The 23,762-nt window shown below is 34.6% G+C and overlaps 2 protein-coding genes and 1 long non-coding RNA gene across 3 annotated transcripts in view; 1 reads left to right on the top strand and 2 right to left on the bottom strand.

The window, feature by feature from the left end:
• Nucleotides 1-2,143, bottom strand: part of ASPP (Ankyrin-repeat, SH3-domain, and Proline-rich-region containing Protein) — a 388,674-nt gene extending 386,531 nt beyond the window's left edge. Inside the window, exon 1 of the mRNA XM_074090067.1 lies at nucleotides 1,804-2,143. The gene's annotated coding sequence lies outside the window, so the exon portion shown is untranslated. The remainder of the gene's footprint in view (nucleotides 1-1,803) is intronic.
• Nucleotides 1-23,762, top strand: part of LOC141429647 (uncharacterized) — a 256,995-nt gene that overhangs the window by 180,093 nt on the left and 53,140 nt on the right. The gene's annotated exons all lie outside the window — the stretch shown is intronic.
• On the bottom strand, nucleotides 12,645-22,543 carry LOC141429641 (inositol-tetrakisphosphate 1-kinase-like). Its single transcript, XM_074090059.1, has 5 exons — nucleotides 22,174-22,543; nucleotides 19,289-19,387; nucleotides 19,040-19,137; nucleotides 17,671-17,970; nucleotides 12,645-16,811 (listed from the first exon to the last, which is right to left on the bottom strand). Exons 1-5 carry the CDS (start codon nucleotides 22,294-22,296, stop codon nucleotides 16,331-16,333), a joined length of 1,101 nt encoding a protein of 366 aa, XP_073946160.1. The 5' UTR covers nucleotides 22,297-22,543; the 3' UTR covers nucleotides 12,645-16,330.

Here is a 23,762-nt window from a genome sequence, read left to right as displayed (position 1 = left end):
TGACGCAGCATAAATATACGCCGTAATTTTACCGAAGGTCAATCAAATTTAATTTTCCATGAAAAATATGCTCTTATATACGAATACGAAACCAGTTATTATTAAGCAACAGTGATTGCAGTTTAATTGAGAATATCTGACTTTTAATTTTTATTCACTTTAAGTGAGTATAAAAGTAAAATTAAAGCATTTATTATTCAAAGATATATACCGACAAAGGCTTATTTATCAATTTGGCAAAAAGCATGGGTAAGTAAGTAGGTACGTACCTATATATAGTCAGTATCTTAATATGCTTAAGTAGGTACCTACCAAATTATATCTTAAGGCACGTAGGTATTTTACACATAATAAATTATCTAGATTAACAGAGTGAGAAATAATACATACCTAACTAGTTAGTTTTGTATTTTTTTTTCAAGTGGCAATTAGCAGTTAAGTTAGTATAGATGTTGATAATGTGCTTCGACTGAATAAATCATTATATTCTATTATTAAATCCCACTAATACCTATAGTATAGGTATTCTATAGTTAAATGCGAAATGTCAGTTTTTACCTCTTCACGACTAAGGCGTTGAACCGTTTTAGATGAAATTTGGTATACAGATAGTTTGAGTCCCGGGGAAGGCATAGGATGGTTTTTAGCCCGGAAAATTGCAGTTCCCACGGGATAGCGATAAACGAATTCTACGCAGATGGAGTCGCGGGGAACAGCTATTATTTAGTCAGTTTTATGTAGGTACCTAACTGATTTTACTTTTTTAGGTCCATTACATGTACCTACCCGCAAACAGTGTCAAGGAGCTCAATAAATCTACACCCATTACTACGACTCTCTCTTTATTAGGATAGTAAAGGATTTAAGTACAGACATTTCCAGGTGTTCGCCCGTATACCAAGGTAAACAAATTGCATCTGTTGCGACTGTACCTACCTAGCGTAGAAGTACCATCAGCCAAATAAGTGGTCTATCAATTTTTAAACAAGTTCCTCTCATATGAATATGTCGCTAAAGTCGAACTTTCAAGTTGACTGACAGGTCTATTGGCATTATTGTTTAATGACATGCAAACGATTATCAACTTTAGGGTGGTAGACTACATATTTGGCTAATGGTACCTATGTAGGTACTTGTGATATGTTTTACATTTAAGTGATGGGTGTTGGAATATCTAAAATGATTAAAATTATACTTATCCGTGTTTGGGAGTACCTTCCAAATATCGCCAAAAACGGAAAAAAAATGTAATTCTCTGATACTTACACACGATAATTTTTTATCCTCCTGATTAATAATTAAAAATCATCGTATATCTATGTGTGCGTAGGTATGTCTAGGTGAAGATTACACACTTGTAAAAAAATTATAACAAAGCAATAAGCAGTCACAGCGAAAGAATTACAGTAATTCTTTGTTAAAGTTTAAAATGACTCGAGGGCTCGTATTCTTTACTGTAGACTCTACTAACGCGTGATAACGCTTTAAGTTTCGTGTTAATTATATTTTAATTTTACACATTATTATTATAAAAAGGTTCTCATAAAATGTTCACTTTGACGGTTTTGCCAAAATAAAAATGTCATAAATAGATTAAAAACTTGAAACTTGATATCAATTATAATACAATAAAATTAAATAGAACAGCGGGAGTTCTGTTAACGCTCTGATTTGCATAAATATTATTCAACGTTTGTCTATCAAGCGTGTATTGTTTTTAAAATACCTATGCATATTAGGCTGTTTATTACTTTCCGTCATTGACATTGTAATAAAGTTCAAGTTGCTCGTAAAATTTCTTACCTCCGCTAAGTATCCAAGCACGCCCCTTTTTTAGTAAACCAACACAAAAACCACTTTACTGGCACAGGCTGTGTAATTAATAGATCCAATGTCCGATTAATCCGATCATCATTAGCCACTAAATTGACGGATCGACGGGACCTTGCACAATACACGAACACAATGAACGATCAATCAAAGCAGATCATTATCTATGCTATCACCAAACTGTAACACTTTTTCACCATAACACAGAATCCGGAACGCTCGGTTGAAAATTCTAAAACTTTTAGCGAGTTTCGCGCGTAAACGCCGGCTATGGCGGGCAGGCTGCGCGGGCGACGCGTGCTATGCCGCCATGTGCCGACAGCTGACTGAATCGCAATTCAAAACAACGCAACTACACGCTATTACGGGGTACAATCTTTTCGTTTCTAAGCTTAATTTTAACGGTGGTTTTAATGGTGATCGGATCTGCCGCCCCATTAGTTCGGTCTAGAAACGCATCCTGTGTTTCCAGCGGGTCGCCTTGCCGCGAATGCGACGTACGGTAATCGATAATAAATTATAGTTAGACCTTTCGCTGCAACTACATAGGTGCGATTTATGCGCAGAACTGCGCTGAACAATTACATATGCTTTTATTCATTAACTGAAAACAACCGTTACGGAGTTAAGTATATGTAGGATTACGTCAAATAAAACACAGGCAGCTCGTTTTTGAATGAATATTTTATGTTAAACTGAATTATAAATAACAGACCACTACGCTGGCTGTGGGCTGGTCCAGCCAGACTGTCCAAGATGAGTAAGTGTAAAAATAAATAAATATTACTAATGCGCTATTTAAATAAGTTATTGCAAGTATACAATATATTTATAAACATTGTTCATATAGGTACATACGAGGAAAGGCCCAGTTAGGAGTTAGTTTCGAAACTTTAGAAGTTATTGCTTTATCAGGGCTACTACGAAACTCGAAGTTCGTGTCGTGCGGTCCCTGACACTTATTTATACTAAATTAATACGAGAGCGAGAGAGACGGTACGATACGAACTTCGAGTTTAGAGTTTTGTAGTAGCCCTGCAGATAGGTACACTATAAAAATTGTTATGATATCAGACTGGAACTTTGTTTCATGAAACTGCAAATCATAGTAGGTAAGGTATTAAGTTTAAAAGCATGGCAATCGTCAAATCTTGATGCCACATGAAATTGTGGGTAGCAACTTCAAATTGCGGGATACAAACTTGTCGAATTTAGCCTCGTGAAATAAGCTGACAGCAAACTTTAGATACAATAGTATAATTTAGCAATGTAGCCCTTCCCTTCATCATCATCCCAGCCTATATACGTCCCACTGCAGGGCACAGGCCTCCCCTCAGAATGAGAGGGCTTGGGCAGTATTTCCCACGCGGGCCCAGTGCGCCGTGGTGGCAGAGTGGTTTGACCTATGGCATCTCAAGCCCTACCCTTAGTAAGACAAAATTCATAAGTAGGTAGGTACTTAGGGTATTGAGACTTGTATTTAGCAGATAAGGCTTAGGCCTGTCAGTGTCTTGTACATACTTAAGAGTCCACCCACACCAAACTGCGCGAGCGGTTTTGTACCTCACCCCCGCGACCCCTCTGAGATAGATCGCGTGCAACCGCGATTTGTTCGTAGGCGTTATCTGACAGCGACGCGTTTTCGCGCGCAGCGCCGGCGAAATACGGTACCGCTAAAGTTTATCAGAAATGTCAAAACGATCGTTTGTTATGGAGTTTGTATTGAATACGTCATATACTGACTGCTATGACAAGGCTATGACGTTACAATTTCCCACGTTCAAACTGATTCAATTTTATGTACTTAGGTACTTAGGTAATTCGTTTTATTAACTGAAAATCGCCGAAATTACGAAAAATGTGAAAATTCGGTTATTATGAGTATTTTCAAAGCTGCATTCCAATACAATACAATGACTCTTTATTGTACTCCGGTCTGAGTGGGGAGCCTGGGAGAGGCCTATTATGTCCAGCAGTGGACGTCTTTCGGGTGACACAATACTAAAGTTCACTAACTTTTATTTTCTTAGGTACACTTTAATTTAACTATGGCCTATGAAATACACCTACATTTCTAAAAGTGTATTAGTAATTTCTTGCTAGAGAATACCTATATCAAAATATTAAAAATTAAGCAAGATATATTTCTCAAAATGTAGACAAAACTGAAGATAACTTATAATACCTATACTCATTTAGGTAGGTATACACTAAAATATGGATCATTTGCAGATAGGTATCGATTTTTTATTTTGAAAACCAAAACCCTCATTTGCTTCGTATAGTCGGATAAAACATTCAAAGACATAACATTGCCTGGCGGGCAATTTCTTCAATCACAAGTGGACTTATATTGAGTAAAATTACCCACGTTTATAATTTTATAAAGCACTTACGTTTACAAACTTAAATTTTAATAAACACAAAATAACATTGTACTTTGCTTTGATAACTGTTATTTTTATATGTTTTATGTACAATAGAGAGTTATATAAGCCCTTTATTGAACAAAAAACTCATTCGTGACAATCGATTTTATAAGAAAATGGCCCTAAGCAAAGTTGACGGTTTTTAGAGTGGTTTTTAGCCCAAAATTCAGAACCAACATAAAAAATACAACCGAATTGATAACCTCCTCCTTTTTTCTGAAGTCAGTTAAGCTCAGGCTTCTAATAGACTCTCGTTAATAATCCCCTTTTTACAGCCCTTAATGCACAATGTACTTTTGTGTCAATATTACTTCCAATTCCAAATATTACCCGCTATGATCCTGTTACAACAAGGCCATAGTCGGTAGGAAAATACAAACTGAAATATAGATGCACAGAAAAACCAGAAAAAGAGACCAGCATCCTCAGCATGACAGAGGTGTCAACTTCTAGATTTTTTCTCGCCTGCTTGCCTAAATATCAAAATTTTCCAGGCGTTACTCCAAACAGGGGACAGGGGGTCCTGTCAAAAATCAGCAATTTGTATTCAATCAGTGTTCTATCAATGTCGTATGTATACAAACACCTCTATATGTGGCGTTATCTGGTAAAAGGTACCTTGTTGTCGGTTCTAGTTTCCGAGATAATCGCGCTTGAAGTAAAATGTTGAAAAAAATCATTTTCTTTTTTACTCTATATTAATAAGCAGGGTCTAAATTTTAATTTGACAGAGACACAAGTTTTTAAATCGATTTTTTATGAGTTAAAACATCCCTTAAAGTTTAGTAAGAAAGGTACCTTATTGTCGGTGCCGCTCTTGAATGCTTTCTGTGCGCTCGGTATCGGTTTGGAAGACGTGTCGGACGTCGGTACTTTGTCGGCGCGTCATCATCATCATCATCATCCTAGCCTATACTTCCCACTGCTGGGCACAGGCCTCCTCTCAGAATGAAAGAGCTTGGGCATTAGTTCCCACGCGGGCCCATTGCGGTGCTTGTCGGCGCGTAAAAAACGTCAAGAATCATCATAAAATGCGTTTAATTAGAGTAAGGTAAATCATCAATAACTGGCCACCCTTAGGCGGTAGCCAGTTAGGCCCTTATTACACTAGCGATTTGCGGGCGAGTTGAAAGCAAGGTGAGCGCGCAGCGAGTTCGCTTCGAGCGCGTAACGATTTCACCGCGCATGAAACGATATCGCGCGAGCGCGCAACGATGTCGCTGCGAGTTCGCTGCGTTAGCGCCGAAGACGCCCTATTTATTATACGAAAGTCTACAATATGGCGTTTTTGGCGCTAAAGCAGCGAGCTCGCCATGCGCTCGCAGCAGCGACATCGTTGCGCACTTGCGGCGAAATCGTTATACGCTCGCAGCGAATTCACTGCACGCTTGCCTCGCTTTCAACTCTCCCGCAAATCGCTAGTATGATAAGGCCCTTATTGACGATTTACGCCAATTTGTCTTTTTTTTATTCGACTGGATGGCAAACGAGCAAGTGGGTCACCTGATGGTAAGAGATTACCACCGCCCTTAGACACCTGCAACACCAGGGGGATTGCAGATGCGTTGCCAATCTAGAGGCCTAAGATGGGATACCTCAAATGCCAGTAATTTCACCGGCTGCCTTACTCTCCACGCCGAAACACAACAATGCAAGCACTGCTATTCACGGCAGGATTAGCGAGCAAGATGGTGGTAGCAATCCGGGCGGACCTTGCACAAGGTCCTACCACCTGCTGGTCTTTAGAGGTTGATTTATACTAATAATAATAACGATTAATAGTTACAACTTCGGTGAAGGAAAACATCGTGAGGAAACCTGCACAAACCTGCGAAGAAATTCAATGGTGCGTGTTAAGTTCCCAATCCGTACTGGGCCCGCGTGGGAACTATGGCCCAAGCCCTCTTGTTCTGAGAGGAGGCCTGTGCCCAGCAGTGGGACGTATATAAGCTGGGATGATGATGAGTTACAACTACAAATCAAAAGCATTTTTTTAGATCTTATTCTTAACTATGTCACTAAACATTTTTCGTCCGACAATAAGGTACCTTTTCAAATACGTTAATCATTTAGTGTGTTGAGACAAAATTATAGGTTTTTGGTAAGAGTTTTAATACTACAGTGTTCTTAAATTAAGACTATTAAAATTAATCGTAAGTTATTAGTCGTTTTCAAATGATATCACTTCATAATCACTAAATATTTTACCACCGACGATAAGGTACCTTTAAAATATATAGTGCCAGTACCAACTTTTTACTAAACTTTATCTTGAATTTTGAGACTGAAAAACTAGTTTTTTAAGATTTGTTGAGTTAATTTGGTCTCATTTGGCTATGTTTTAGCGTACTAAATATAAAAGTTTGTTGATTTTGACTGTTTAATTACATTTGTAAACAACAAAGCTATTTTTGTTAAAGTATTTTTTTTATATAATAAACAACGTTAATTCAAAACGGAGTAGTTCTTATTTAGTGTCCAATTACGCATAATATTTTTTTCCTTCGATAAAATCCAATGGAAATATACTATAAATAGAAAAAAATGTAAAAAATCCATCAACCTTTTTTTTTACTTTATGCACTTTGGCAAGGTAAACTATAGGAAAACCGTTGTCCAATTACAAAATTGTTCTTGAAACCTGAAAGCCCGTACAATCTACTCCTCAAATAGCATGCTATCTATGTAACTTCCAACAACAACATACTTTTATTGGGTGTATAAGTTTGAATTCAATTTTCCTAATCACCTTTCTGGCTTTGAGCTTCAACATTAAAAAAAAAAATATCTATTAAACCTACATGCATGTTTCTTACATGGTTCGATAGCTAAATGTATGTAGATTATGGGGATATCAATAACTCAATACCGACAACAAGGTACCTTTTCCCAGATAACGCCACATATTATGTTTGAGTTTTCTAATAATTTTATCATATTTATGAGTTTAAACGCTAATAACCAATAACAAATTATAACAACAACAATTTGTATATGACACTAAACACCGATTGAATACAGAACTAGGCCACGTATGTCCCTTATTTTTAATAGGAAGTACCACCTACAAAACTTTGATATTTCGGCAAGTAGTAGGTCAATGTATGGTTAATTCTTAGAAAAAAGTTAGAGGTGTCACTACTTTAAACCAAATAAAAGAATGTGTCTTTTTATTTGGTATTTTTTTTAAAATTATATGATTTTTGAGTGGCGATGTAAATCTATATAAAGAACAACTTTAAAATTTGAAACAAATCGCTTGATTACATACTGATAATAATTCATTAAAAAACAAAAGTCAAGAACTGACACAAGTAGGATATTCATACTCAACATAAATATTCTTGGAGATACGAGTACTCGCAGAAAAAACTGTGCCCATTTGATAAAAGGGACGGCTTACTAGAAAACCAAACTATGAACTGTTACCTAACGACTAAATGCAATCACTTTGTCTGAATTAAATTATTTACTATTTTAATTGTACTTTAGATTTATAAAACTGGAGTTCCAGAGTGGAGAAATTACGTATAAAGAAAGAAAGAAGGATATTTTATTAACACTAATACAAAAAGCACAAAGTGCAGTATTTGAACCTGTAAGTGAGAACTTTTTCTACTATTATAACGCATGTGGGCAATGTTGTCTAAATAACTTTGCCCGTTATAAAATTCAATCAATAAGTTACTTTGCCCAACGATTAAAAAGTAAATATTTGTTTTATATAAGTCATGTTATTTAGTGGGTGTCTCAAAATAATGTAGGTACTTAAATAGTACTAAAATAGTGCTTGTGTAGTGTAGATGTATCATCATCTGGTTCAGAGACCTCAGTGCGTTTTTTTACTGTAGAACATGTTAATCCAGGGTATTTATTACCTGTATGGCAAATTTCATGCAAATCCGTTCAGTAGTTTCTACGTGAAAGAGTAACAAACATCCATCCATCGCCATACTTAAAAAAATGTTTAGATTTTTTTGTAGAGAATTTTATGTAGATTACTTATGTTTTAGAACATTTTTTGCTGTGGTTTACGAGTTATTTACGAAAAACTAAATGGGACTTTTACACAAACTCCTCCCCACCCGTTAGCTCTACCCCCACCCATCAGTACCTACTTTTAGTATGTGGTCTTAAACACCATCCCCTACAACTATGCCAAAATTGACTTATACGCGAGATTTCCCGGAGAGGCAGTTTTTGGTCTTCGTTGGGTAGGCTATATACTCGTACCAGACACGTATTAAGTTTGAACACATGTCCTATATTCCTACTATGGTAGTTATCAGTTTATAAGTAATAGACAAAATATGGAGCCAATAAAACTATTTAGACTACTAACCAATTTTTCTGTACTTACCTAATTCTTGTAATAAACAACACACTTACTTTACAACTTCTGACATCTTCTGACATGTTGTCTGTCATTGTACGAGTATGAGGGCTTCTTGTTTTTTTTGTGCGTTATTTAATTTATTTCTCGGTGTTGACTATCCTAAAACACCTTAAATACCCAAAATACAGTGATAACGTAATTTAATAATAATTTCCTTACTCATAGATTGAGTGTTATGAAAGAAGTGTAAATGTAAAAGTTTTTTTTCGTAAATGAATTTTGTGGAGAAAAGCGACGCAGGTCAATCAGGCAGAGCACCTAAGCGCTCACTGTTTCTCTGCGTTGAAGTGACAGAGAAGCAATATGTCGTCGGCGTGGCGTAAGTCTTTGCTCATCAAAAATTTGGAAATAAAATAAATGCAAAGAAATTACGATTTAGATTTAAAAAATAACACGACAGATATTATTATTACGTTTTGTTTGTAAATCAGACTTAGTAATTTGATTATAGTGTCTTTATAAATAACGGAGTATTTTTGGTTTCTAAATCAAAGTAAGAGCTCACTTTGGCAATAAAATCTATCGAGCCAAATTAGTTTAATCGTGTTTTGAAAGCAACGACTAACTCAGGAATACGATCAAGATTATCGTAATATTTTTTTTATTGCCACGAAGTACACCAATTTTATAACATGTCTGTTTAAAAATAGCAGTGATTGGCGTAGGTCGCCTCTTAACTACTCCAACAACTGCATTATTTTCGCACTTCATGTCATTTCTACTACTGTTATCCCATAACTTATTTGAACTCTCATCAATCTCAGCGTCAAATCTTCACAAAGCCCAAATAACATCCTTATCCTTACTAATATTATTAAGAAACTGTTTGTCTGTAAGTTGTTCATTCCTAAACAGCTGAACCGATTTAGTTGGAGATCATATATTTTTAAGGGCAGGGCAGGACAGTGCATATACTTTTAACCCGGAAAATTGCAGTTCCCGCGGAAAAGCGATAAACGAATTCTTGGCAGACGCAGTCGTCAGCAAAAGCTAATAGCAAATAAAAACACACTTTTTACAAAACCTTGCATCATTCAAGTCCCAGAATCAAATGTCAATTATTATATTTCAAATCAACCTTGTAGTACAATGATCAATGTCTAAAATTATAAGATTGAAGTTACAACCACACGATAGCCGTGTATTATATTCTCGTGTTGCGCAGCCTGGGCGGCCAAGTGCGAGTCGTATTCGCGGTTAACCTAATTAGATAGGTTATTTATATTATTCATTGTCATTTGTCGCTTGTGTACCTTAGACCGTCATCCAACAATATCTATTCCGTTTTTCGTCAGTAAAACTGTATCTTTATGACTTTTAATGAAGAGAAACTGGTACACCTAATCTTAAATTGTTTACAAAGAAGGTAGATAACATGAGCCTGACGTAGTCGATATTAGCTACACAATAAGTGTCAATACGCCCAGAGTACTCAACCATATATCAAAAGTTTAATGGAGCATGATCTAGTACCTACCTAATAATCAGTCTCCATGAAGGAAATTAAATTAATACATTAAGGAATGTTGTGATAGTACTTATTTTTAAGATATAAAGATTTTCTTTACATATGATCTCTATATAGTATAAAACCAAGTTGCTTCCTACCGTCTCTACGCTTAGATTTTTTACGCAACGGATTTAAACGGGATTTCCAATATCAGTTACATAATTTTTAGTCGAAATTTTATATAGGTACGAGTATGATATAAATTCAAGCAACGCGGCCGTGATTCACGTTCTGGATAAAGGAAGCTGGGAACTGTGAAGTGCCTACGATTAGAGCCTTTTTAGGGTTCCGTACGCAAAGTGTAGAAACCTGCCAAGAGCGTGTCGGACATACCCAAGATAGGGTTCCGTAGCAATTACGACAAAATCAAGTAATATTTTTGTAAGAAATTCGTATTGTTACGGAATCATCCTAGTTTAGGTATGTTTTATACCTTAGGCTGCTATTTAATCTTAAACTACTAATAATTCTCAAGCAATCTTAACCGCTATAATTTTTTTCCTTGTGAATTTAATATATTCACTACCATTCTGATTTTTTCCAAATTTTTCCACTCAACAGTTTAGATTTTAGAGGGGGGGACGCTCGATTTTAATGAAAGTTTGCACTTTTAAAGTTTAAAATATTTCGCAAACAGATCACTGAATAGAAAAATCGTGTTAGCAACCCCCCAATGATTTTACGTCTATAGGAGATACTTACCCAAAAAAAAAATGTTTTTTTATTTTACCACTTTGTCGGTGTGACTGATATGTTATTGGTATATTCATGCCAAATTACAGCTTTCTAGTACTAACGGTCTCTGAGCTTAGCCGCGGACAGACAAACGGACAGACATGGCGAAGTTGACTACGGAACCCTAAAAAGGGGACAGACTCCACTGTCCCTTTGTCTATCTGTCACCAGGCTGTATCTCATGAACCGTGATAGCTAGACAGTTGAAATTTTCACAGATGATGTACCTATTTCTGTTGCTGCTATAACAACAAATACAAAAACAGAATAAAATAAATATTTAAGTGGGGCTCCCATGCAACAAACGTGATTTTTTTGCCGTTTTTTGTTCGATATTAATTACGACAATCGGTAGACGCTTGAAATATTCACAGAATATTTAGTTGTACATTCACTTTAAAAATAAATAGGTAATTAAAATAAAATAAATATTTAAAGGGCTCCCATGCAACAAACGTATTTTTTTGCCGTTTTTTGCTAATGTCTAATGTTGTATAGATAATGGTACGGATGATACGGATCCGTACCATTAAGGTTTCGAACCCTTCGTGCGAGAGTCCGACTCGCACTTGGCCAGTAATTTTTCAAAATCGGACCCGTGTTTAACCAGGGCGAGTCGTTAGTTTTCTCCCGACTTCAAAATAGGAGGACGTTTTTTTTGTGTGTTTGGTACCTACGCTATAACTCCGCCAATTGTGGGGCGAATTTCTAAATTATTTTTTGTTCTAAAGGACATACTTCCAAGGTAGTCCCATTGACACCAAGTCAGGATCTGATGATTGGATCTTAGAGAAATCGAGGGCAAACTTCGAATTTTTAAAGCACACCTTTTGTGTGACACCGCGATTTTGGTATTTTTAACACCAAGTATTTTCATTCAGAAAGTATCATTTGGTAAACTGGGCCAGATAAAGAAGACACCGTAGGTACCGATACTCTGTTATAAAATAATAATAATAATAGTGTTTGAGATTATTGGAATCGTTGTGAGATGCGCTTTGTCTACAAATCACTAAAAACCATAAAACAATTTTTCACAGAAAATGGAACAGACTTCAAAAACCTTGAAAATAATTTTCTACTAGTTTGAAGTCGATGCTCAGACGAGCCAGAAAGAGTAATTGAAGCCCAATATTATAATATGTAAAATTATAATATGTGGCTTTTGTTTCCTTTAAGGATAAGTTCGCCTTTGTACATCTTATTATCCTGTGTTATGTTATTTTCATGTGTGTTATGTACAATAAAGAGTTTTACAATACAATACAATACAATATGTAGGTGAGGTAGACGACTATAGTTCCACTCCTGCTGGCTCGTGCTGAGGCACCGACTTCAAACTAGTAGAAAATTATTTTTAAAGTTTTTGAAGTCGGTTTCATTTTCTGTTAAAAAAAATTGATAAGTATAAGTTTTTTGCTGACGTTACTTTTTATTGACCGTACTTGCTTGTATCTAAGCTACAAGTCATGTACATGAGTGAAATTCTACTTGCAAGATTTGAAGACAACTCACGTACCTAAATACTAGTACATATGTACCTATTTACTTACGTACTACGTACATACTAGTTAGTGCACACTTGCTTACATTATGAACATTGCAAGTTAAATAAAAAGAGAAAGAAGAAAAACAGTTCACTGAAGTTTACTATAATTGTCGTTAAAGCAAATAAATTAATTGATTTTTAAAATAAACATGAATTTTCACTTTAGATACTCTCAACATAGTGAATAATACGGGTGTTAAAAACAATCCTGTACTATACTGTAACCCATATTAGGGCTACTGATTACTACTAATACGATACAAGTGGAAAAACATTCAAATTCATCTTGTGACTCAACTTTCATACAAAACTTTATTTTTCGAATTTGAATGTTTTTCCACTTGTATCGTATTAGTAATCAGTAACCCTAATATGGGTTAAGTACAGTACAGTACATGATTTTTTTAACACCCTGTATAACAGCTACCTACATGCTACTTCCACCTATGTTATTAACACTAGTAATAGCATATATTTTCCTTTATAAATATTCGCATACCTATAAGTTAATAATACATTTTCGGAATAGCTGAATTTGTTATACCTTAGTACTAAACAATGCAACGCTTTAGCAAACACATACTCTTTATCACAGTGTAATTAGGTCTATTTTGAAGTTACGACCTTATTTATTTTACGGGAAAAAAATGCGTCCCGCGCTGAAAACCAATTAAACACACTGTAAATGACATACAAAAGAAAAATGTTGTAACGTCTAAAGAACATATTCGAGATTTTAGATATTTATATGGAACACTATAGGTACATAAGAAATATTAAAACCTACATAAGTACATAGTTTATTCTACTGCATTAATGTAAGTATATTATTTACGCCAATTATCCAGACATAGTAAATAAAGATAAGATATATTCGGATCAACAGCTTTGCCACATATTTTTGAAATATATTTCACTAACCTTTAATATAATTTTAACTATTATTTATGAGCAGGGACATCGGTTATTATTCAAGTAGAATTCAGACAATACAAGACTACAATATGTAGAGTTCAGTATTGGAAAGTTAGTGCCGGCCCGAGGTAGAGCAAGTAGCAAAATAAAATTTAGATGGCAGCGTTTTAGAGACGCAGAAGTGGTGTAGATAATCTCGCTCTACCTTGATCTTAGATAACCTTGATCAAGGGGTAGAGCCGGCAATGTGCAGTATTGAAATGTTGCTACTTAATGAATTAGATATACATAGAGTAATAAATTAATAATAAAAGAATGTAAATCATCAAAAAGATTAAGATTAGACACTTTGCTAGAAGGCTTTCTTAATTCAATTCCATTTTATTATAGACATTATTAATTTATATTATAATAGATGAATATGTACATACGTAGTAAAATTAGAAGGCTACATTATAACGAATAATTATTCAAGTTTACTTTTGATGCATTATTTTTAATTCATGTCTTTGGGTTTCTATATTGTAATATGTAATGGGTGTAATCACAAACCAAAATCCAGTTATCCGAAATAAATGATTTGTAAGTTTTTACAGCACATACAAGTCAAATGCAATTAGGTAGTCAAATACTTATTTTAAATTATTTCTTTCAAAATTTTAATCATACTTATTATTCATGAAAATTTTAGTTCAATAAATATTCATAATAATATTTCTTATAAACGTTCTGTAGTTTCATATACATGGAATCGCATTTACGTTGATGGCAGTCATATTTTGTGGATAACCTTAAATAACATTTATTTCATACAATGCCACTGGCATATATTTGAAGCAAATCATATCTAATTTAATAATCAACATGCATTTTCAGTCTTATTATAATCAATTCAATATACAATCAATCTCTGAATCTAAATCACGACACGCTGTTGGCTTCCCGTTCGAGCTCACCTTGAAAAGGAACCACGGATTGGTTCGGAACATGTCTGTCGTAGGTACCTCTATCATTAATACGTGGGAGACCCGTTACTTTATTTATGAATCTCTGGTTATTTTTTTCTAGGCACTGATTGGAATTGGAAACGTTTGTATAATTATGAATGCAGTAATAGAAAGAAGAACTTGAGTCATAACTGAGGGTTTGGCATAGATTTAAAGCTATTGTTTCCAATCTTTTGAGTTCTAAGTTTTTATAGTCTCTTACAAACAATAGAGACAAGTCTTTGACATTATCTATCTACTTATATATATTTTTTTGTAATAAACATACTTACATAAATAAATGGCTCAGGCCTGAAATATCCGTTTTCCTAAAATGTATTTTTCGCAAAATGTCTGCTTTTCAGAATGTCAACACGTCTTTTGCATAATGTCAGCTTCTCAAAATGTCAGCTATTTAAAATTGCTTGTCTCAAGAATGACAGTTTTTGTATAATGTTCGCTTTTCAGAAAGTGCTTATTCTCAAAATGTCTGCAACCTCAAAATATCCGCCTTCTTATAACGTTGGCATTCCAGAAAAGTCTTATTCCCAAAATGTCTCCAATCATGGTCTTCAAATTTCATCTAAATCGGTTCAACGGTTTAGCCGTGAAAGAGTAACAGACAGACAGACTGAGTTACTTTCGCATTTATTAGCATTGATTTTAGTAAAAAACTAAACTACGAAAATCCCTTCGTTCGGGTACGAAACCGGTTGAGAACAAAAAAATATTTTTCATCTCTCCTGTTCGGAAAGTTTAATTTTCATGGGTAGATAGCCGGGTGGAAAATTGCGTTTTCATCTCTAGGGTGGAAAGTAATTTTTATTTTTATTTTTCGATTAGCCACGGAGTCGAAGATAATTGAGTTACGTCAATGACACTTTTTTTTCACGTTTCGGCATGGCCATCTAGATGCACGTCGTGACCAAGGAGCTTATATACAACACTGGAGGTTGAATGTCGAACATCCGTTTGAAACAAGAAATTTGATCTTTTTTACATCACGAACATATTCCATCTCTTTCTTTAGTTAGGTCAATCGTGAAATGTGAAAGAAAGAGATGGAATATATAAATAAGTAATAAAGGTCAAACTTCTTCGTTCGGCGTTCAACCTCCAGTTTTGTATATAAGCTCCTTGGTCGTGACCAACTCGATTTTTTTTACAGTCGGCCGTGGCAAGTGGCCAGGTCGAAAAGGTACCGTTGGAGGTTGGATATAAGTAAATTCTCGGATTCTCTAGAAATATCTCGGGTGAAATGAGTCACTTTCCACCCTTGGTTATCAATCTACTATTGTTCTAAAGCAGTAATTTTATATTAGGTATAGATATTTATGTTATCGAAGAGTAAGTATGCAAGCAATTAAACCTTTTACATTTAGAACATTGATTTGAAAACAAAGCAGACATTATGGGAAAACAAACATAACAAGACTATAGCCTATTTAAAAAGTGAACATAACGGGAAAGCAGAAATTATGGTAAATATTATAGGTATGTAAACATTATGAATAGACGACTTCCTGAGATTGTACACATTTTAAATAGCAGACATTTTGAGAAAGCTGACAAAATAGAGGTGCTAACTGCTAACATTGTGAAAACGCAGACGTTTTGAAAATTGTACATTTTAGGAAAACGACATTTCAGGCCTGAGCCAAATAAATTGATTGATTGATTGTGTTGGTGTGCAATAGTTATTGTATTGTATTGTATTGATTACTTGCATATTTGACACAATTTGATAAACGAAAACGCATCCAATTAATCAAGGAATTGAACATGGTACATAAAAATGGACCAGTTATACACAATGAGATATTTTCAGAGTCCAAATGGTCAATTTAAATGCGTCTTCGACTGTGCATGTGCCTACTGATGAGGCGACGTATACAATGTCACGTATTAGTCTTTTATTGAAATCACTTCTTTAAACTTCACACCTTTTAGTGATCTGGTGTTATCTAATCACAACAATAACTAATTTATATTCATGCCTGTTACTCCCAACTTACTAGCACTAAATGCGACATTTATCAGCCCGTTTAATCTTTGACTAACGGAATGATGGTCTTGACAATCTCCATTATCACCACTAATCACTATAGTCCTATTTACAGTCTCATCAATACAGTTTAGTAGATTTTCAAAAAAGTTTGGAAAATTTTCATAACTAGGATATACATTTATATCTATAACTGCATGTCGGCCTGTGAGGTTGTCAATTACAACATCGAACCCAGCTAAGATCAGACCAATTTCTTTTCTCAACACCCGAATAATTCGTTTTATATTCTCTTCTTTTAAAGTCATTTGTAAATCTGTTTCATCATGGGGGTCTAAAATGGATAGTGTTGATTGGCTATCTGCTTTACACACTTCTCCTGTGCTGTAAAATATTGGTTCCAGGTCTTCAGATGCGGTAAAATTCTTCAAACTTGGTCTTTCGCAAATGTGATACCTGGAAATTACAAAAGGATAAATATTACTGCCTAGTAAGTGTAAATTAAAGTAACGGAGTGATTGTTCAAGCGTTTTGACCGGACGGTTAAACTAAATTAAAAAAAAAACCTTTATTGCCACAACTTAAAATTACATAAAATTACACATTGACAAAAAAAAATGTGAGAGAAAAATAAAAAATTGGGACAATGGGTCCCCACAATCTCAGCATATGCTGGGCTTGATTGCCCGGCGCTGGTTTTCAGACTGGTCCCTGTGAGGACGACGGCCGGTCGCAGCGCAACGTTATTACCAACTCGCGTTTATATAAGCACAACGGAAGGACAAGTTGCATGATTGATCACGCTATATAGGTTTAGCATCTGTATTGTCTTTAGTTTTCATAAACATTTAACCCTGAGCATATTTCAACAATACTTGCCGAAACAGTAATGACGACATAAAAACGCCGCAAAAACTCTGTATATTTACCAAACGAATCGTGATAGCCTGATAGCCTAGTGGTGTGACCTATATATGTTCTTTCAAGTAGAAGGTTATCTGTTTTCTGTACTGCAATAAAGATTTATTGTACTGTATTGTATTGTCATGGGTTCGTGCGTTCGAAATTAAACATGATTTGGGAACTCCACACACCCGCCAAGAAATTCAATGATATGTGTGAAGTGCCCAATCCGCACTGGGAACGCACGTGGAAACTACGGCCGAAGCCCTCTCCTCAATTTGAGGGGATGCTGTAAGACGTCTATAGGCCGACCTAATGAAGTGTGAATTCATTTAAAGATTTGTAGCTGATAATGATAATAAACAAATCTCTTACATTTCTACTACAACTAAATAAAATCCAGTTCACTAACCTATTTCCTATAATAAAGACTTTATGTAGCACAGCGTTATGGTTGACGAAGCTCTGGACAACACAAGGTGGTCTGCACACATTCAAATCTCTCTCATTGAAGACTAAGATCATTTCGTGCGCCGATTTGGATCCATGGGCTACAGTTGGCTTGCAAATTATAGGAAACCTCACGCCCCTCTGCCTCATAATTTCTAAATTCTCTTGTGCGTTGCATGTTGTGAACTCTGCAAATGCTGGTGTGAAGATTCCATGTCTACTAAATGTAGGTTCGTTTTGTAGTATTGAATAGTAATTGTACCTGCAAAAGCGTTTTAATTATTGTCGGAGTTTTTGCACACCGCATTTTTTTTATTGCCATACACGTTTTAAAGAAAGAAAGAAAATAATTTATTTATAACAGCAATGACACATAATTAGTAAAAATAACAATAAGAAATGTTGCCGCTATAAAAAGGTCCCGGCTCAGCATATCGCTGGTTGAAAACCAGCACTGGTCTTCCGCCGGGCCACAGGAGAGTGAAATTACGGAAAGTCACACAAAACAAATCAAATACAAAAATAGCATTTTAGAAACGCACGTTGACAACGGTTTTTTTTTTTCATGGAGCAGCCATACAACTCGCGTGCGTATCGCGTTTGTATCGAACCAAACGTGCGTCGACGTCGCGTTTAAAAAACGTGATGTGCAAAGACCCTTAATTTTATTTATAATCGAAAGTACTGAGGAGTACCTAGAGAATAAATGTCCATTCAATTTCATACTTTAAAGTTTAAAATATGTAAATTGATGCAGTTTATTATTTTTTTAATATTACACGTAGGTACGTAAAATTAAAAGTGTTATAACTAGACTTTACCGGGATTTCGCACACGTAAATAATTAAACCTAGCATTTGAATTGAATTTCCGCGGGAATTCCCAAAAAAATTATATCATGGATTTCATTAACGTTGCATAGGGGCATTTTTACTTTTAATGGCTCAACATTTTTTTTCAGTATTGGGTAATCATATGGGATTCCTGGATTCTCCTTACTCAGAATCACGAGCACTATTGATTTAAACGAAGAAAAGAAACATTCCCAATTCTTCATTAAAAAAAATATGTGTCTTTCCATAACTTCAAGTTTTTTTTTAATCTAGCGGTTGTTTTTAAATCCAGCTATTTTTGGGATTTTATCCCAACTCAATGAAATTTTTGGGATAAAAGTAGCCTGTGAGCTGAGTGTTATTTCAAACATCCTGTCAAATACGTACTAAATTTCACATCGAAATTCGTCCAGGCGTTTTACCGTGAAATATAGTAACAAACACACACGCACATACTCACAAACTTTCGTATTTAATATTAGTAGAATAATAACTTACCTATTCAAAAGAATCCTCACATTGTCTAGTGGGTCAATTACTGCAATATTTGGATGGTTCGACAAGTACTGCTCTATGTTGCTAATGATTCTTGAAGCCTAAAAAAATAAAGGTTAATGACAATGAAAATGTTTTTTAATCACTTATTTTGACCACTAAGAGTTTTTAAACTAATAAAGTCGAATGGGCATTACAATGCAGTTTGTCATTAACATTAATATATTTTTTTTATTAATTTAATTATCTTACCGTAGGGTCTCCGACGTCAGCAGCAGCTATCACATCTGTCAATTTGTGAAGGAATACATCAATCTCGCCCTGCTCTTCTAGAGGCCTCTCTAAATCTAACTGTTGATAAAAGGAGTTTATCAGATTAACATACAAATCACTGTTAAAACTGACACCAAGGAATACAAGTTTAACATCTATGTCTCTTTAAAAAGATGGTATCATCAGATAATCAGTTGGATTTCAGTATGTACAGTCAAGGACATAAATATCTATACAGCTCAAATATAATAATATGTCAAATTACATACATTTCAACACAAACTTTATAACAACTTTAAACACAGAATATTTTTGACGCCTTGCATTGGTAACATACATAATATTTATGACTTTGACTGTACTTTTACATAGTGTGGGTTTTTAGGGATTAGGTAATGTAATATAATTATTACTGTATACATGGTGAAAATTTTTAATGCCACTTGTAAAGAAATTAGTCTAAACAGTGAAGATAGGAAAATTTGTTGAAAAGAAACATTTCATTTTAAGATAAAAAAAATTTTTTTTTTAAATAGATTAGACTGTTACGGCATAAATAAATAGATAGGTAAGAAAAGATTTATTATAAGGATCAAATTTCTCTACTAAACATAGTTTGTTAGTCTGTTTATTTGTTTGTTTGTTACTTCATCATGTCTATACCTACCGCTGAACCGATTTAGATGAAATTCGGTATACAGATAGTTTAAGTCACGGGGACGAACATAGGATAAGCATAGTTCCCGTGGGACAGCGATAGCCGAATTCCACGCGGATGGAGTCGCGGGTAACAGCTAGTTGTTAATAAAATTAAAGAAGGACCAATAAATATAAACTTTCTTTTTATTTTATTTCAAGTAAACATTAAAAAAAAGGAAAAAAAAATGTTCAATGCAGTTTTGGTTTTTTTTTTAATAAAGGAGTTTTTCCTTTGAGTAAATTTTCTAATCTTCAGTATTGAGAGTACTTTGCCTCCAGGTGGCTTTGAAAGTTTTCACTCCATTTAGATATAAATATTTCATTAATTATGTTTTTTGTTATTTGTTAAGTTTTGTAAATATTTTGTTTGTGTATGTTTTGTCTATATTTATATTTGTGGCAATAAAGCATACTTTTGTGCTTATTCAATGTCTGGTTTCAAAATAATTCAATGGTGAAGCAAAACTTCAAAACTTAACTTAAACAGACTAATATTTAAGTTTAACTTAATATTAAGTCTAGGTTAATCAGGAAAGTCTTTGAACATCAGGACTAGAGAGCCAAACCCATACTCTTCATGACATTGTTTGTGACATGTTTAGACGACCAGATGGCCTAGTGGTTAGAGAACCTGACTACGAAGCTTGAGGTCCGGGTTTGATTCCCGTGTCGGGGCAGATATTTGTATGAAAATACAAATGTTTGTTCTTGGGTCTTGGGTGTTTACTATGTATTTAAGTATGTATCTATCTATATAATTATATTTATCTGTTGCTTAGTACCCATAACACAAGCTTTGCTAAGCTTACTTTGGGACTAGGTCAATTGGTGTGAATTGTCCCGTGATATTTATTATTTATTATTATTGTTTATAAGGTAATTCATAATAGACATTGCTAAAGGTCAGCATCTCAGCATTAGTAGGCCCAATAAGAGGTTTTCCTTATTAGAATCCTTGGATCTTGTTAGAAACCAGTTTGTCACCGACCAGCTAATTGTATTATTTTTGTGACTCACATTGGCAAGCCCCTATATTCATTAGATGACTCGAAAGCCCCGACTCATCATCATCATCTATGTATATCAGCCATGGGACATCCACTGTTGCACATAGCCCTGAGACATAAGTTGCTACTATGAAGCATAAACAATTTAGGTAGAAAATATGCATGAGTTTTGTAGTTTGGAAAGATCAAACATTTTTTTTATTTCTTTCTATTTTACAACCACATAAATGGGTCTTTTTTTTATTTGGTCTTTTTTTTCTTTACACAAGGTGTTAACTAAATAACTGAAAACCAGAAAGTAGTTTGCTCAGAATCGATAACACTATGTTTTAAATTAGGTTGTGTTTGTGTTTTTAAATCCCTTTTTTACTGTGCCCAGTCTAAAAGTTACAACTGCAACAGGCGCCAATTGAATATTTTAGAGGTTGCATACTATTTAGATAATTTAATACTGGCCGTTTTGCTGTCAATGTGTGATTTTCTTCTAAAAACGACATAAATTTAAGAGTGAAATAAATGTATGAGATGAATAGATGTAGCTCTGGATATGGAGATGTGGATATCAAGAAGGGAGGCCTTTGCCCAGCAGTGGGACACACATTATAGGTGAGGACCAAAAAGTTGCACACCGTTAAAGCTGCCTGCTAACGAGCAGGTAGTTACAAAAATTATCCATACAAATGTATGATTAATTTTCGTGTCACAATGGAAAAAGTTAGTGGAAATTATCATTACCTGCTCACGCAGCTTTAACAGTGTGTAACTTTATGGTCTTCACCCTTATAGGCTATAAAAAAAAACTGATTTAGCAAAACACACAAATATTTTTTAGAATAATGAAGGTATTCAAAAATAAATGCAATCAACTAACTTAAAATGAAAAAATATTTTTGGGGTGTGAGGTTTTCAGTTATTTAATTAACACCTTGTCTAGTTTTAGTTTTTTGGGTGGCGATATCATACTCAGCATAAATATTCTTCACTATAAGAGGTACTCACTGTTGGAGCAAATGTTCCTCTAAAGTTAATGAAACAAAAATCATCAACAAAAAAGGATTCTATTCTTGATTGTATCAGTATCTATAGAAGATGAAAATAACAGAATATTTTACTAGAAACAAAGTTTAATTGAAACTATAATGTGCACTACAAACTTACCTTAACTATCCTGTACCCATGAGAATTTGACACACAAATCAATTCTTTCCAATTTAATTTTTGGCTTTTTTTATCTGACATCCACACCCCAATAGTTTTACTAAAAGGCCTGCATTCACTCATTTTGCTGGCGACTATTTGCTTGGAATAAAAGTTACACAAGAATGATTCACTGAGGTTTCCACATTAATTCCGTGCCAGTTTTAAAGCCCATTCACAATAGATTGTTGTTTCGACATTTCAAATAAGTGAATCATGGAAAAACTATTAAATTCTCGGTCTGCTAGTTTCCTTGAAGAACTTCAAGGCTTCAAAAAACTAACGAAACAAGCACTGAAACAATATCTGTAAAACCACAACAGGAACTAGGTACTCCCAATCAAACAACTGTCTATCGGCATTGCGGAAAGTAACTATAATAAATTAATAAAATCACTGAAGTAATTAATTCAAAACTAAAATAATTTAATTCCCCACAAGCAACATGCTTCATCTGATACGAAACCGAGCGAGATTCGAGCGAAGCAAAGCGATGTTTATTTTGTTTTGACAGGCACTCCGTCCGAGTCCGACCGACAGTGTTGAGACAGTGTTGCCAACTTTATTTTAACGAATCCTGAATCCACTCCACTATACAAAACAAACCGATTTCATCAAAATTCTTATATAAACACCCACTGGATCGAAACAATAACACATTCGTCTTTTAACTGGTTAGTGGCTAGTGGTTAAATTTGTATCTTACCACTAACTGAAGAAACCAAAAGCACTTAAAAATTCCACTAGCCACTAAAACCAAAATTTGTCCGCTAAAAGGTAAATTACATACCACCGGATCTTGTGTAAACTCCACTGAGTTGGCATCACTGGTCCGAGCCGAGATGACAAAAAGTAAAGCTCGGTTTAAACAAACTCTTTTTATAGTTGTTCCTGTTTTAAACCTTTTTAAAAATTTCGGTAACTGTCGCATTACGTTGATAAAATTATAATTTTCAGTATTTGTAATGGATTTTACAATGCTAATATTCTTTTATCTTAGCATTAGCAACTTATATGAAAAGAAAATCAAAGTAAAAAGTGTGTTCGAGGTCATGGAAAACCTGCTCGCGGCTGCCAAAACGTGGCAAGTTTTATCATGTTAAGGCTACAAACCTTTGCTACAAACTGCTGTCTAGTGTCAAGTCAACATTGTCAACTGTCAGTCAGTCAAGGTCCGCTTGAGGCAAAGAGTATAATACTATTCAATGGAAAAAATCAATCGTGTAAACAAATGTGGCTACTGACATTGACACTTGACTGACGACTGGCTGACTGATTGACTGACGTTAGCTCTAGTGATGTGAATGCTCTTTAACATACTTCAATCAGCAGTAAATAATTATTTTGAATTTATTCATATTTAATTATTTAAGTATTTATTATTTGTATGTTTACAGCTATGATAAAATAGTAGCGAAATGAAAATACAAGTTTATTTATACCGCCTTATTTTTTTTTAATAAATAACTTCTGTCCAATGGGCAAAGAGTCAGAATGGCGGGTGTAAGGTGACCGGGGCTATTGTAGCTGGGGGATATTGTATCTGAACC

This window comes from Choristoneura fumiferana, chromosome 7 (genome assembly GCF_025370935.1).
Source record: "Choristoneura fumiferana chromosome 7, NRCan_CFum_1, whole genome shotgun sequence".
NCBI classification, from domain to species: Eukaryota; Metazoa; Arthropoda; class Insecta; order Lepidoptera; family Tortricidae; genus Choristoneura; species Choristoneura fumiferana.
This window is presented reverse-complemented; position numbering and strand designations above follow the sequence as displayed.